Here is a 15,413-nt window from a genome sequence, read left to right as displayed (position 1 = left end):
TACCTGACGTGGCGGTCCTGGCAGGCAACGGCGGCGTACCTGCCGCTGGGATGGACGTCCATGTGGTACAGCGTGCTCTTCCTCACCATGTGGTGCGAGCGCCGGAACTCCGTCCCCGCCTCGGCCTGCCATCGTAACGAGAGATTGGCTGCGAATCTGAGTCTTTTCGTTTAAGCAAATGAGCGACGATTACAGCATCAAATAACCGTTTAGTTCGCCTGGCGAATCAGCACGACCTCAAACATAAAAATAGCTTGTTATGAAGCATAAAACTTGATTTTACAGCTTGTTGGTGGTTATCATTAAACTTAATGAGACACTCGGGGAGCTGCCGGCCTGGCTGCTCCAACGCTGGGGAAGATGGCGGGAGGTCTCGCCTCGCACTTGAGGGGCGTTCATGCTACGGTTGTTAGATCTCCATCAACATTCAAAATAAAAAAAGATTATATATTTTTCTTTTAAATGTATTATTTCAACTAATGGTGTCAAATTATGAGATTACGTTTGATTAATTATTCACATTAATTAGTCATTTTCTCATTTTTTTAATTGATTTTTTAATTACAATAATCTAAGTTTTATTCTCTAACTCTATTGTTTCTGTTTGCAATCAGTACTTTCAAAAGCAAAACAAGAATATTGAGTAACTGTGTACAGTACTTTATATATATATAAAGTAAATAATACAAAAAGTGTCATATATTTCCTTTTTTTCTTCTTTATATGTATAATTATATACTGTTTTCTTTTTCTATTTTTGTTAACTTGCCATGTTATTTTGAGTGGACAGCAAAGTAGGAATTTAATTGTACAGGAAAACGTGTTTCTTTGCTGTGCATTTGAAAATAAAAACTTTGATTTTCTTGATTTAATCCTTGAGTCTCAAATACAGCGGAATTTCACAACTATAAATGTATCTTTTAGAGTCTGTTCAAAGCAATAAATGACTTTAGAAAAACCCTTTTTTAAATTTTATCAATATTTTTTAATTTTAACATTAATTAACTACATATTATAATTCAAATTATAATTAATTAATCCGTTTTTTATAACTTCGCATCACTTCATTTGATGATTAAATATAAAAAATATAAAGCATAAAGTCTTGTTTTGTAGTCATATAAGCAATGAAACAGTTATGATGCGAAAATCACGGAAAAATAAATGTTGGTCCCTTGTAAGTACTTTCTGTAGTAAACGTTTATTTTTCCTTCTGCAATTGACTCTTTACAAGAATGTGGGAAAGACATCCGGGGGATGTTTCCAGTCCAGAATAAAACGGCCTGAATAGTAACTGCACTTAGTGAAACGAGGTCAGAAGAATTAAGATGGTATTTATTTTTGCCTCTTTTGTGTAACGAAGGGTCAGATTGAACGAGCGTCGGAGTAAAGGAATGATGGAAAACATCACTAGTTCTCGTCGTGACGTCATCCTGGACCACAAGGAAATGCTCACAACCGAAGAGTCTGTTCAACATAAGGAGCAAACAACAAAGATGGCGCCGGCGAAAGCTCTGAAGATATTAGACACGTGTTCATTTATTATTCTCCCTCAAACTAGCAGTCAATGAATAACAGAGCTTTGTTTATTGTTGCTGATAAAAAGAGCTCGGGCCTCGATTGTTTCTTGAGAATGTTCAAACTCCAGGAAGCGGCCCACTAACCCAGAATGCCGAGGGAAACAAAGCAACATTACGTCTCTTTGAGTATTATTCAGCTGCTCGGCTCGGCGTCTATTCATGCTGCTCGCCTCTGACTCAGAAGGAGGATAAAGACGTAATTGTAGCAGGAAAAATGTAATAAGAATTTAAATAAAAAGAGATTAGATTTTGATCTTTTTTTTGGTGCTTTCAAAGAGCGTGTTTTAACAATGAAGGTTATGAGCTTCAATTATTTAGTCTGATAACTTGTTTTCACTTCCAGCTGATACACAAGGCTACACAATATGTGTTGTGTTGTGTAGTAGATGAAAACAGCTAGTTTCGTGAGTAGGAGGTAAAGAATTCTCCCTATAAATCCAGTACAAAGGCACTCAGGGAGCGCAGTCCTGCGCCAAGACACTCATTTAGCCCCTTGATCTGTATAATTATTAATTATAATCGTGATCAAATATAATTAATACTGAAGCTCTCAGCGGACAAGACGTTGGCAGCAGTTCCAGAGCAGAAGAAAAAAGGCACTGTAGTTTAGATTGGAGCGACTAATTCTTCAAAAGGTTCATGGATACAGATGATAATCCAGAACCACATCAGTATCTCATTTCCTCCATGTAGAACTATAAAGAATTACTGGAAATTGTAATTTAGAGTGGCAAAATAAAATAGAAAAATACATTTGTAATTATATGATTAATGTCATAACACTGGAAATACAAGTTTTGGATTCTGGTGTCTCTTATTTTATTTTAATTTATAGAATTTGTATTCAAAGCATCTTTATTTCATTCATATTATTTCATTTTTTTATCCTGAAGTGATAAGGACTGATGGAGCTTCATGAAACAGTGTCATGTTCTTTAGAGGTCAGTAGGTGGCGCCATCAGTTTAAAAATAACAATGTTATTCATCATCTAGTGGACTCTGAAAATAATGACACTGTTTCATGAAGCTTCATCAGACCATCACATAAACTTTTATTTTTAATTATTTGTATGTATTTATTTCAAAGTTCTACTATTTCAAATATTATTTTTCCTTGTTGCCATTTCCACTTTTATTTACATTTATTTTAACATATTTATTTCAGAATTAAAGCTCTCTTTGTAACTCCTCTACAGATTAATTTAAATCTGTTGTGTTCAACATTTCGTTTTAGCCTTTGCTCTTTTGAATAACTCACTTAATATTTGCTCCAAATTCTTTCTACAGCCTGTTAATTAATTGTATTTCTAATACGTCTGGTTCTTTAAAGCCATTACCCAGTTTTTGATCTTTATGTATGCAATAGTCAGTGTATATGTTTATATCTGTGTTTTTCCACTTGATCTTATATATTGTAGACTCTTAAACTGCTCAACAAAATTGTTTGAAAACGACCATGTAGACTCCTGACTTCTTAGTGAAGGTGTTATGGGGAGGAGAACTCTATCAGACAAAAGAAAGATGTGCACAACCTCCAATAAAATTGAAATAAGTCCAATTTTTATTATAATAAACGTACTTCTTCTTTTTTCTTCTTGTCTCTCTTCAGAGTTTTAGGGTTTATTCCATTTTCATAATTATGCACTTATTGTAAATAACAGTTTGATTAACTAGTATTAAATGAATAATTATCGTTATTAATAATTTACAACATTTTTTACCGTTTTCCCCTTTCATTTTACGTATTAAGTTCAATAGGATTGTGGAATTACTCGTCTAGAGCGGACCCGCATTTACATTTGCATCACAGACGCAGCACATTTGAGTGCGAGGGTCTGTTCGGTGCTGAAGACACTCGAGCGGCGGCAGCATCATCGAGAGTAATAACATGTGCATATTCTCTCCGTGTCTTACCTTGTGTGCTGTACGGAAATAGATGCTCTTGTCTGCGCCGCAGCTGATCATCCTGACCTTGTTGTCGTTGGCTGCAGAGGAGAGAAAGTTTCAATCAGCTCCCTGCAGATCAGCGATGTATAAACAAGTGTGGTGGTGGGTCGGGGGGGTCGGGGGATGCTTTTACTTTGACAGACAAAAAAGAGGCACTACAAATGTCATCTATTATTTAGGCGAAGTTGGCAAACAAACGCGGGCTTTTCGTGAGATAAAAATGAGGATTAGTGACGGATCAGCTTCTCAGATGTTGGCATGGACTCACCGGCGAAGCGGACCGCCGTTATGGAGGACGAGTGCTCGTCCAGGGTCTGCACCAGACTGTAGTCATCGGCGGCGTCCAGCACATGTATCAGGCGATCCCTGCTCGCGGTGGCCAGCAGCTTCAGGCCTGCAGTAACACACACGTCTTAATCTCAGAGTTCAGGTCCAACGTCTCGAGGCGTCTCACCCGTCTCCGGTTTGCTGTACTCCAGACTGAGGATCTCGGCGTCGTGGGCGTCCACTCTGAGAATCTCCTCCATGCTCGTGAGGTCGTGAACTCTGCACAAAACACGATTTGTTGAAACTTAAGCGAAACGTTCATGTGTAATCCTTTTTTGTCCTACCTGAGCATCCCGTTGCGATCGCCAGATGCCAGGTGTTTACCGTCTGGGCTGACACAGATGGTCCGGATGCCGGCTCTGCTCTCCGCGCTCTGAACCTCTCCTGGTTTATCCACGTTCACCGCCGTCATGTTGTCCGTGTCCTTGAGGTGGTTTGTGTTGTCGTCGACGTAGATGATGTTCTGGAGATCCTGAAGCACATCATCACTCATTTATCATTTTTAAATGCCTACTTTTTTTGAAAAATTATTGTTATTATCCATTTATTAAACTCCTTTATAGCTTCAGCCACCAAATAAACACATTGTCAATTCATGAAAGCCTTTTTGCAGCGACATATTTAAAAAAAAGAGTTCATATTCTGTGATCCTTAAAAATAAAATGCAATGCTATATTTGATCTAAATCCTTATTATCCTATTTATTTTTGTCACCCAACTGCAGCTAGCAGTTACCAACAAGCTAATCTAGCAATTGTAGCATTTTAATAGACTGAATAAAATGAACAATTTTAATAATCCATTTATTTTCTACCGCTGGCTCCTGGGTTGGAGCCTATCCCAGCTACTTAGGGTGAGAGGCAGGGATAAGCAGGTCGCAAGCATTTTGCTGGGCAACACAAAGACCCACAAGCTTTCATAAACACACTCACCTATGTATTGATATAAAATAATTTTGATTTTAATTACTTTAATAATTATTATATTTCATTGAACATTACAGGGTTTCCTCCCACAGTCCAAAATATACCAAGGTTGATTGTTGGAACTTGAAATAGAAAGGTATGAGTGTGTGTGTGAATGTTTGTGTGTCTTTGTGTGGCCTGCCACAAACTAGTGTCCTGTCCAGGGTGTCCCCCGCCTCTCTCCCAAAAATAACTGGGATAGACTTCAGCCCGTAACCGCCATAAGAGATTAATCATTAAAGAAAATGAAAATTAAATGAAAAGTGAATATGAATGAATGAACATTACAGCTGATAAAACACTTGTGTGGGGGGGGCGGGCACATGCGGCCCTAGGCCTCTACAAGGTGGCCCTCAAGAAATCAGAATAAAACCACTAATAATAATGTTTCTAACAGCGACTATTATAATAGTCATTACTAATTAATATCTATGCATTTGTTTTTGCACTTCATTAAAAGTAGCTTGTGTATTGAATGTGATGTAACTTAATTAAAAACAGTGTCTCTGTAACAGCCAGAACTTGTAAGCGTTACATAAATCTGTGCTGCAAGTCTGATTAAAGATATTATACTCTAGATCTATGTTCTTTATATTTGTACTTTGTCATCCCTTGCACTTTGTTCTTGTTCTTATAAAACTATCGTCTGCTATGAACTGGAAACACAATTTCCTGAAGAAGATCTTCAGAGGGATTAATAAAGTCCATCTATCTATACACTTTTTTTTTAAATATTGTTGAATCAGTAAGGAAGAATTGTCCAGTAAAAATGTCTCAAAAGTGTAGATTTATAATTAAATGAAAGTGACTCATTGATAGTTCGTAATATTTTTTTTTTAACATCATCATTTGAATGGAGAGACTCGGCTTCGATATGAAATGTTTAGAGCGAAAAACTCACACAACTTAAAATGTTGGGAGAAGGAAGATGCGTTTGGCTGCAGCCCTCGGTGTTCCACAGTCGGATGGTGTTATCAGCTGAGCAGCTAATGAATGAACCTGCTGGCATCGAAGCTCCTGGCGGCCCTTGAACATCTGGATACATCTGTAAAAGGAAAGACATTAGACACATCTACTAGTAGAAATGGTCTTTTTTAAATCCAAACTAAAGTGAGTTATTTTAGCGTTTTTCTAAGTTCCATCTCTGGTTTTATTGTCATCATCTCCTGTTTCCTGCTGAATCACAGCGTTCAATCAATTTCTAAAAACAGCCCAGTGTTGTTATTGACTCTACTCTGGAGCGCCGGCATTAGTCACAGTCAGTATTTACCTCCAGGTCCCAGACACAAGCGGCGTGGAAGAGGGCCGAGTGCACCTTCCCCACCCTGTGGACGTCTCTCACATCCCACACGTACACACTGTGGTCGTTGTACACACAGCTGAGCCACTGGCTGACATTGTCGTAGGTGACCGCAATGCAGTCTGGGTAGCGGTTGTCGGAGAGGAGGCTGCTGAGGGAGGGTTGATAGGGAACAGTTTAGCACGTAGATCCTGCAGTGGCCGGCGGCCAGGGACACCCTGAGCTCTTCCCTCCTCACCTGGACTTTGTCACGTCACAGCCGAGCTTGTGCGGCCGCGGCAGCGTGCAGATAAAGCAGAGGTCGGCGGGGTCAAAGGTCCGAACGGTTCCGTCGGCGCAGCCGCAGAAAATCATGTCCTCGGAGAGAGTCAGCGATTGGGCCACGCCCGTCTAGGTCATTTGACACGAGCAATTAGACGAATACACATCCTGTCTGGCCCGGTAATAGTCTGGAGCATTAAATATGAATGAGGAGTCCAGTCAGTTCAAATGAAAATACGACAGAACCGGAAGTTCCTTCTTGTTTAAATCAATGTTTAAATAATCATTACATTTTCTTAAGAAAGAAAATAATGTTACAAATTAATGTATTGATGTAATTTGTACATGAAATACAATACAGGGCTTTAATCAGAGATGAGAAATTCACTTTCCTAAGAAGCCATTGAATAATAAATATTATTAATCTAACATCAAACAAATGTTAAAGAACAAAGACAGATTATTAAGTTGATGGATTTACTTCTTTACAAACAAAATGTTTATTTTATTTTTCAGATATACATAAAATGAATCATAAAAGAACCATAATCACATATTAAGACACTTTATTTCATTCTTAAATTCCCTTTATTTCACTTTTCTTTTGATTTATTTTGACATATTTAAAATAAATAATGACAAAAAAAGGAAAAGTTTGATATATGTTCAGAGTTGAACAAATAATAAAGAAATAAAAAAGGCATAAGATAAAAATTGTGTCAGATATTGGAAAATAAAAATCAGTTTACCAGCGTCATGTAACTTCATCAGGGCTGCATAAATACAGTCAAAGGTCGGCTTAAATGCCTACAGGTTTTGCAGTTTTATGCATAAAACTAATTTGAATTCAGAGTAGAAATTGTATAAAGAATGTTTCCAAACAGATGACCTCTGACATCTTTACTAAATGTCTAAAGTCACACTGTTTTTTTAGAAACATTTTTTCAATTCAATTCTGACGGACTCACCCTTAAATCCACCCATTTATCCAACATCCTCTTGCTGTTGAGTTCACACAACAGTCCGGAGGACGTGATGCAAAACGTGGAGCCGGACTTCGCTCCTCGTCCACACGCTACGTCGCAGAAGAAGTTGTTCCGAAGTTCTCCTAAAAGCCCGGAGCGGCCCATCAGAGGCACCGGGTCGCTGACCTGTCGACGACAGAATCACATCAGCTCTGTGGCTTTATTTCAAACGCCATTCTGGCATAATTATTTATACTATTTATTTATACTTGAAAATAATAGAAGTAAAAGGTTTGTTCATCAAAGTACATATGCTCCAGTTCAGAAATAAAATAACAGTTTCTTTCTTCCACGGAATGGAAAAGTTGCTTTTATGGAAGTATATCAGAGCCATCGTAATATTCAATGGTTGAATTTAACATTTTTAATATTGAAACATTTAATATGTATATGTGTTTTTAAGCATTGGATTTTTTCTTTAATATCAACATTTCTATCTTAAAAAGGTAGTTTTTTATTTTCTATTTAATATTTTAATTAAACCAACAAGGTTCAAAAACATTGTATTTAATTCTGTATTTATTTTCAAAGGGTTTGATATTCTAAATGCATTTTATAAATGAAATATTTATGAACTCTTAGTAAAGTAAAGTGTTTGTATAACAGTGCCACAAGACAAAAACAAAATAGAATCACATGTAAAAAGATTGGAATTATAATATCTGAATATAACTGAATGTTGAAAAACAAAATCATTCATTTTTTTTTAATATATTTACATCTTTAATTGAATTATATAAATAAATAAAAGTGGCTGCTTAAGCTTATCCCTTGTGTTATCTCAGGGTCAAGGTGACCCTTAGGCCTGGAAACAAATGTGGTTGTGGTATCCTTTGTGTTGTCTCATGGACAAGATGAACACAAGGGATACCACAAGCTTATTTGTTTCGGGCCTACGGGTCACCTTGACCCTGAGATAAGACACGTGTTAAGGTTCTTTAACCCTTTTAATTCTTTCTTTTTTCTCTGCCATGGCGTTTCACTTACATCAGCCACTTTTTCACTGTTTCAATATTTAAAAAAATCAACCTTTCAATATAAAAACGATTGAATTGAATTACAGAACAAAAACAAATGCAGCCTTTCAATGCAGAAATTATTGAATTCAATTATTCAAAAACATTATTCAAAGATAAAATAAGTTTTAACTTTTTTAAATTTTAATTAAACCATTCAATTTTATGATCTAACTGATATATATATATTCTTGGTGATTTTAGTGACTTTACAAGCCAGTGTTGTGAATAGCTAACTTGAGAGAGAAGGAATCTCCCAGTAAAACACACCTTGTTGGCCTTGCACTGATCCAGATACCAGAACTTGACGTGTCTGTTCCCAACAGTCACAAAGTAGGAGCTGTCCTCGGAGAACGACACGCCCGTCACCTTGCTGGACACTTTATTGGCTGCCACCACGATGTCTTTCTAAGAGTGAGGAAGAACAAAAAAAAAACAAGCGTTGAAAAGACCAGACTTGTGACTCCGTGTTTTGGCGAGCGTGACTTTTGTTGCACCTTCCACGCCCAGACGTTGACCATCATGTCGTGCTGGTTGCCCACGCTGACAATGTACTTGTTGTTCGGGGAGAAGGCCACGCAGGAGATGCCATACTTGTGCTTCTGGAGCTCGGCCACCTGCCTCCGCTCGGAAACGTCCCACAGCCGCACGGCCGGGAGGTGGCCGCTCTGCAGGGGAAAAAAACACATCGAGTTTCTGGGCTTCGCCGATCAGGTCTTTGTTGTCTGTGGCACTTCCTGCCGACCCTCGGCATCCATTCTCCCCACAGCCATTATCCTCTCTCACCTCTGCCCTCTCCTCACTGAACACAGTTATTTGACCTTTGACCTGCCCACTAAACTCTCCACGCAGCGTTAAAAAGGTGAACCAGGTATTTGTTTACTCTCTTGGTCTGACACGGCCTGACTCAAGGTCACAACCGAGCGGAGAAAAAAGGACGTAGAGAAACATGTTGCAGAATATAGAAGAGGTCTGTTGAACTCTGGTTATTGGAGGGAAAGCGAATTTTAACCTTTATTTTTAATGATATAAAATAATACATTATAAAATGCTTTTCTACTATTTTTATATGTTTTGCATTTTAATACAGATATTCCGTATCATTCTTTTTCACACATTTGTTTATTTATATTGAGTATTTAAAGTCAAATAAATAAAAACATAAATATTACTTTTTGGTATCCTTGTTACCTGAGTAAATTACTTTTGTTGTTCCGTGTATTTCGGGAATTTTTATCCATCTTTTATTGTCTCTCTCTTGATAGGCTAATGACACCCTATTAGCAATCGACACAAGGGGCCACTGCATGAGTTCCCTGGTTCCAGTCCGTGGTGTCAGATTGTTGATACACACATGTTGGTGAAGTTGACCTACCTTTACAATTACTTTTTTTTTTATGTACAAAAATCTGAAAGCTTTCCTCTATAAAAGAAAATTTGCATGTATGTCGCAAATTCAACTTTGCAGGTCAATCATAACCCTATTCAAAGAGTAATAAAGTTGTTGTCCCTTGCTTTCCCTGCATTTAGAATATAAATCGAGAGCCACAGAATATCCACAGATGGCCACAGGTTTGTTGTAAAGGGTTTGCTTATTTCAAATCATGTATCAAAGCAAATCTTTATAAAATAGATATTATAAAAAGAAACCTAAGTCAGTTTTTCATCTTCTTTATACTCATTATAGGGATAGTTAAGGTCATGATCATGATCAACCTGCAACAGGTTGTCTTGAGGCAGCAACACTTATTTAAACCCTCCAGAAACAGAACAAAACAAGTGAGAGATTGAAGTCATAACCATGCTGTGCTCCATCACAACAGTCATATATTACACAGACAGGAACATCACAGACACTCAGTCACAGGAGGACAATTTATTTGCCTGTATCTTTGATGCTACAAAGTTTTGCCGAATGTATTTTTATATTGTTTCAATTGTTTGTAAAATAACTTTTTGAACATGACATTTGAAAGATCGAATCAATAAAACATAGTTCCTTTTCAGATACTTGACTTAGCAGGGACACACCAAACACCAATAGAAAGCAGCGAACTAAAGATTAGATGTGACGTTCTAGCGAAGCGTTAACCATGAAGAATCCTCAAATAAAAGCCAAAATAAATCTGCTTTTCTATTCATTGTTTTGAGGTTGTTGTTGTTGGATGTATGAAATGTGTGCTAAAGGTGGTTCTGGTGTTTGTAGATTTAAAGTTTGTGTTTAAAAACGTAAATTCTAGCATTAAAATAACCTCAAATAATACGTATTTGTCGTAATTTGCAAATTAATTGATTTATGACATCAGCTCCCCGAGCAAAAAGCAGGATGATGTGTAAATAGAAACATTATTGTTTCCTGTTTCAAAATAAAGGTTGAGTGAACCTTTACCAAAATTTAAAATTGTGAAAAAACTAATTAAATAAACCGTGTAATGTCACGAGAGCGAAAAAGGTAAAACAAAGCGGTTATTATGGTGGTTAACTTTGCCCTGTTGCATCATGGAACCCTGTGGACGTTCATCCACTTAACTCAAGAGAAGTCTTAGTAGCTTAAAGAGGCCGAAGCACAACGACGTGCAGACTGATTGAACATTTGACGGATCTACCATCTAATGAGGATCATGATCGAAAACTCACCTCTCCGGTGGCCAAGTGTTTGCCATCGGGGGAGAAAGAGAGCGCTGTGATGGTCTTCCTGCGAAGATGAAACGGGTTAATAATCTTTCGGCGCCAACGCTCTCCGCGGATGCGTTCGCCTCACCTGGAACTGTTGATCAGGTGATGCTGTGTGTTGTTCTTCGGGTTCAGCAACACCACAACACACCTGCAGACAAATTGTTCAAATGATCTTTTCAATAATGCCAGATTTAAAGGGCAGGAGAAACTCTTGTTTCCCAGGCGCTGCGTAAACACATTTAAACTCTGATGTAAGACTCTTTGCTCGGCCACAAATATGCAGAAATGAGCTTTATTTGACTAATCGCTGCTGATCTGTTATTGAACATGATTTGTTTGTTGGAGGTTTCTGTGAGAAGTAGGACAACAACAAAGTTCCTTTTCAGATACTTGACTTAGCAGGGACACACCAAACACCAATAGAGAAAAACGCTGAATGATCCATAAAGTGAGAACATGGCAACCACTGGCTACAGATGGTTTCTATTATTTTTTCAGCGAGGCAAGCAAACATTTCCTCACACTGTACAATCAATATACTGTTCTTGAGGAACCTTTGACAAACATTTCCAGTGGCTTTTAAAGTGTGACTTGAACATGGCTGATGTTAGTGAAACACCATGGCAAAGAAAAAAGAAAGAATTAAAAGGGTTAAAGAACCTTAACCAGTGTGTTATCTCAGGGTCAAGGTGACCCGTAGGCCCCGGAAACAAATAAGCTTGTGGTATCCCTTGTGTTCATCATGACAAAGAGACAACACAAAGGATACCACAAACACATTTGTTTCCAGGCCTAAGGGTCACATTGACCCTGAGATAACACAAGGGTTAAGCTTAAGCAGCCATTTAAAGAAATTTCATTTGAAACATGTTTCATTGAGAAAAATGTACTTGTGAAGTCAGAGTATAATTGTTTTAATTTTCTCGTTTTCTACTTCTTTTAAAAATATTTAAAGAAATTATAATATATGTTTTTTTTATAACGTCCTTAAATATTTAGTTTTCCCCATTTATTCAGTCTCTTCATTTTCATTAGTTCTTTTTGTTTGGCTGGACACAGCCTTGCAGCAGTTACAATATATTATATATATATATATATTTCCCTTTGGAATATTAATTTCTCACACCGTGGTTCGGTGCAGACAAAGAAAATGGCTACTTAATGCGATGACATTGAAAAACAAGCCGTGGTGTAATTAGCTTATCCTTAACCCTAACGTCTCCTTTTTTTCGACTAGAGAAGAAGAAAAAAAATACATTTAAACGCTTAAAACCCATTCACCTTTGACAGTTCTTCTAAAAATCAAGCTGTTCGTTTTATGCGATCGTGTTGTCTGTTTTCAATGTATTTGCTAGCTTCTTGCCGTTGACCTTTGACCTCTCGGTGAGCAACCGTCGGTGCAGTCCGTGCCAGCGTTTGTGGGCTCACAGCTTGCCGAGCGAGACGGCAGGTGGCTCGCGGTGAGACGCACACCTGCTGCACATATGTGCGCGAACACTTAACAAAGCTCCTCATTCACCTTCATCTCCAAAATGTTTGTGACTTAAATTCTACATAAATCAATTACTTTTAAGTAACACGGTTTTTTTTAGGGGGAGGGGGGGGTGTTGTTTTGCTTCTGAAACCCCCCCCCCCCACTGTGTGTAGAAGTGTGTTTGCACTCAAGTGTGTGAGGATGTCGACACAAAGGTCAGACTTGATAACTCACCCTGCAGGATACGCCACCAGACCAGATTTGGGGTCACAGGCAAAGCCACCGTTTCCTGTAGCGGTGATGCCCAAGACCTTCTCCAGGGTCACCTGACAGGAAACAAGATCAACGTTACTCATGATCTTATCAACAATTACAAACAAAAAGTGGTTTTATCTTAAGACAAAATATTCAGTTGCTTATTCCCACAGGCTTGAGCCTATCCCAGCTAGTTAGGGCGAGACACAGGGGACATCATGGACAGCTCTCTTGTCCAGCACATGAGCATACACGCTCCACACAAGAAGAAAACCCTCTAAAGAACAACTTATTTTTATAATCCAATGAATCTCACCAGAGTTGCCTCCGCTGGGAATAGAACCAACAACCAAGTTCCCTCTGTGGATGCAGCACTAAATGCTACATCGTTTTGCTGTCTGACATCAATTAAAATGTGTTATTAATTTGTAAAACGTAGTTTAGTTCAGCATTCTGACCATGAGGTCTCCAGAATTTAGTAAATCTGATGATGTTTTAATATTTCTGACTTGTGCTTTAAATCCTTTTATTTTCGGTCAACATGCACTTTTTTTTTTTAAATAATCTGTTCTTTTGACAAGTAAACCTTTTGGTCAATACATCTATTTGTCATTCAATACATTTATATCATATTCATATGTTTTTACACTAGTTCATTAAAATATATTTCGATTGATATCATATTCATATGTTTTTACACTAGTTAATTAAAATATATTTCGATTTATATCATATTCATATGTTTTTACACTAGTTATTTAAAATATATTTCGATTTATATTATTTTCATATGTTTTTACACTAGTTATTTAAAATATATTTCGATTTATATTATTTTCATATGTTATTACACTAGTTAATTAAAATATATTTCGATTTATATCATATTCATATGTTTTTACACTAGTTAATTAAAATATATTTCGATTTATATTATTTTCATATGTTTTTACAGTAGTTTATTAAAATATATTTCGATTTATATCATGTTCATATGTTTTTACACTAGTTAATTAAAATATATTTCGATTTATATTATTTTCACATGTTTTTACACTAATTAATTAAAATAAATGTCGATTTGTATTATTTTCATATGTTTTTACAATAGTTAATTAAAATATATTTCGATTTATATTATTTTCATATGTTTTTAAAGTAGTTTATTAAAATATATTTCGATTTATATCATGTTCATATGTTTTTACACTAGTTCATTAAAATATGTTTGGATTCATATGAAGATCATCTAAACAGAATGCATAAAAGGTAAATAATAATTATCAAACTACATATTTTTTCACTCATGTTTATATCGGCCTGTCAACTAGTTGATATCCTAATTATATTTTTATCCATCATATCAAGACTTATTTTTCCTCTTTATATCTGTCTCCTATATTTTGGTGTGAAGCTCCAACACAACAGTCACAGAAAAAAACTATCTACTCAAGTATATTTAAAATCAAATCAAAGGATTTCCAGTAGTTTCATCCCAAACCAACATCTTGCGAGGACGGCGACATGAGTCAGCAACGTCAACAAAGTGAATAAACAGTAACAGTTAGTGACGCAGCTTTAAGGGTTTGTTCCTTTTAAAGATTCTCTCACGCGATTTATCAATAAATACGAAGTAATGCTCAGGTAATGGAAAAATAAATTCCAAGTGATCTTAATCGTGCATCTGATAAGATAAATGTCTTGGCGTCTAGAGGAATGATGAGGTCTGTGACTGTCATCATACTTAACCAAGAGAATCAGGAAAAATCTACAAAAGAATACCGAAAATGTATTAATAAATCGAGGGAAGAAGAATCTCAGGAATTTGTTCAAACCACAGTCCTCCGTAGGAAGATGCTTTTGTCTATTCCAGAATTAAGTTTTACTTTTGAAATGTTCCACTGTTTCCTTGAAATAAAAGACGAAGTAATTTTTGGTTTAGAAAAATAGATTTTCAAGATTTTCCCCTTTAATTCTGAAGTTTACCTACAATTAAACTACAGAAATAACCACTCTTTTTATGCAGAAAATCACTTTTCCTTCAAACCACATTCAGTATATCGATGCCAAGCCCTTTTATGCAAGTTTCTAAAAATATATTATTCCAAATATTGAGCTTGAAAATAATATACTTTCTTATCTTAGAACAGTTTTTAAATCAGTAATAGGACGGTTCAATGATTTTAAACCAATTCTACATGAATTAAAATAAAACTAGATAAATAAAATCAGGGATTCAAAATAAAAGTTCACACAGATATGAGCTGAATAAGTGAATAAATATGTATCTTGAGGAGTAATGCTCTTTTTTTTTTAATTCCACATTGATGTTAACCAAATAATTACGTTGCATTTTATCGCAAACAGTGTAATTATTATACATTACATGTGTTAAAGAGTGTCAGCGAGTATATTATGGTATGTATTGTTGTGACACACACTGGTTACCTTGCTCTCGAGATGTTCCCTCTTGTTCTTCTTCTGCTTGATGGAAGGAGATCGCAACAAATTCCGTATTCGACTCGTGATCGTGAATCCATCTCCGGGCATTTTTCCCTGCAGCACCTGCGGAACAGAACGAGTCCTC

The 15,413-nt window shown here is 36.6% G+C and overlaps 1 protein-coding gene across 3 annotated transcripts in view; it reads right to left on the bottom strand.

The window, feature by feature from the left end:
- LOC148062330 (mitogen-activated protein kinase-binding protein 1-like) overlaps positions 1-15,413 on the bottom strand; it is a 29,320-nt gene that overhangs the window by 13,483 nt on the left and 424 nt on the right. For all 3 annotated transcript variants that reach the window (XM_087812624.1, XM_087812623.1, XM_087812622.1), the window contains exons 2-16: positions 15,275-15,391; positions 12,806-12,897; positions 11,183-11,245; positions 11,059-11,116; positions 8,919-9,089; positions 8,692-8,829; positions 7,349-7,531; positions 6,358-6,509; positions 6,090-6,270; positions 5,721-5,864; positions 4,139-4,326; positions 3,982-4,073; positions 3,796-3,921; positions 3,495-3,565; positions 4-125 (exon numbers count right to left, since the gene is read on the bottom strand). In XM_087812624.1, the coding sequence (XP_087668750.1) occupies positions 4-125; positions 3,495-3,565; positions 3,796-3,921; positions 3,982-4,073; positions 4,139-4,326; positions 5,721-5,864; positions 6,090-6,270; positions 6,358-6,509; positions 7,349-7,531; positions 8,692-8,829; positions 8,919-9,089; positions 11,059-11,116; positions 11,183-11,245; positions 12,806-12,897; positions 15,275-15,391 (1,898 nt within the window). The remainder of the gene's footprint in view (positions 1-3; positions 126-3,494; positions 3,566-3,795; positions 3,922-3,981; positions 4,074-4,138; positions 4,327-5,720; positions 5,865-6,089; positions 6,271-6,357; positions 6,510-7,348; positions 7,532-8,691; positions 8,830-8,918; positions 9,090-11,058; positions 11,117-11,182; positions 11,246-12,805; positions 12,898-15,274; positions 15,392-15,413) is intronic.

Source organism: Callionymus lyra, chromosome 17, assembly GCF_982586985.1.
Source record: "Callionymus lyra chromosome 17, fCalLyr1.hap1.1, whole genome shotgun sequence".
Lineage (NCBI taxonomy): Eukaryota > Metazoa > Chordata > Actinopteri > Syngnathiformes > Callionymidae > Callionymus > Callionymus lyra.
This window is presented reverse-complemented; position numbering and strand designations above follow the sequence as displayed.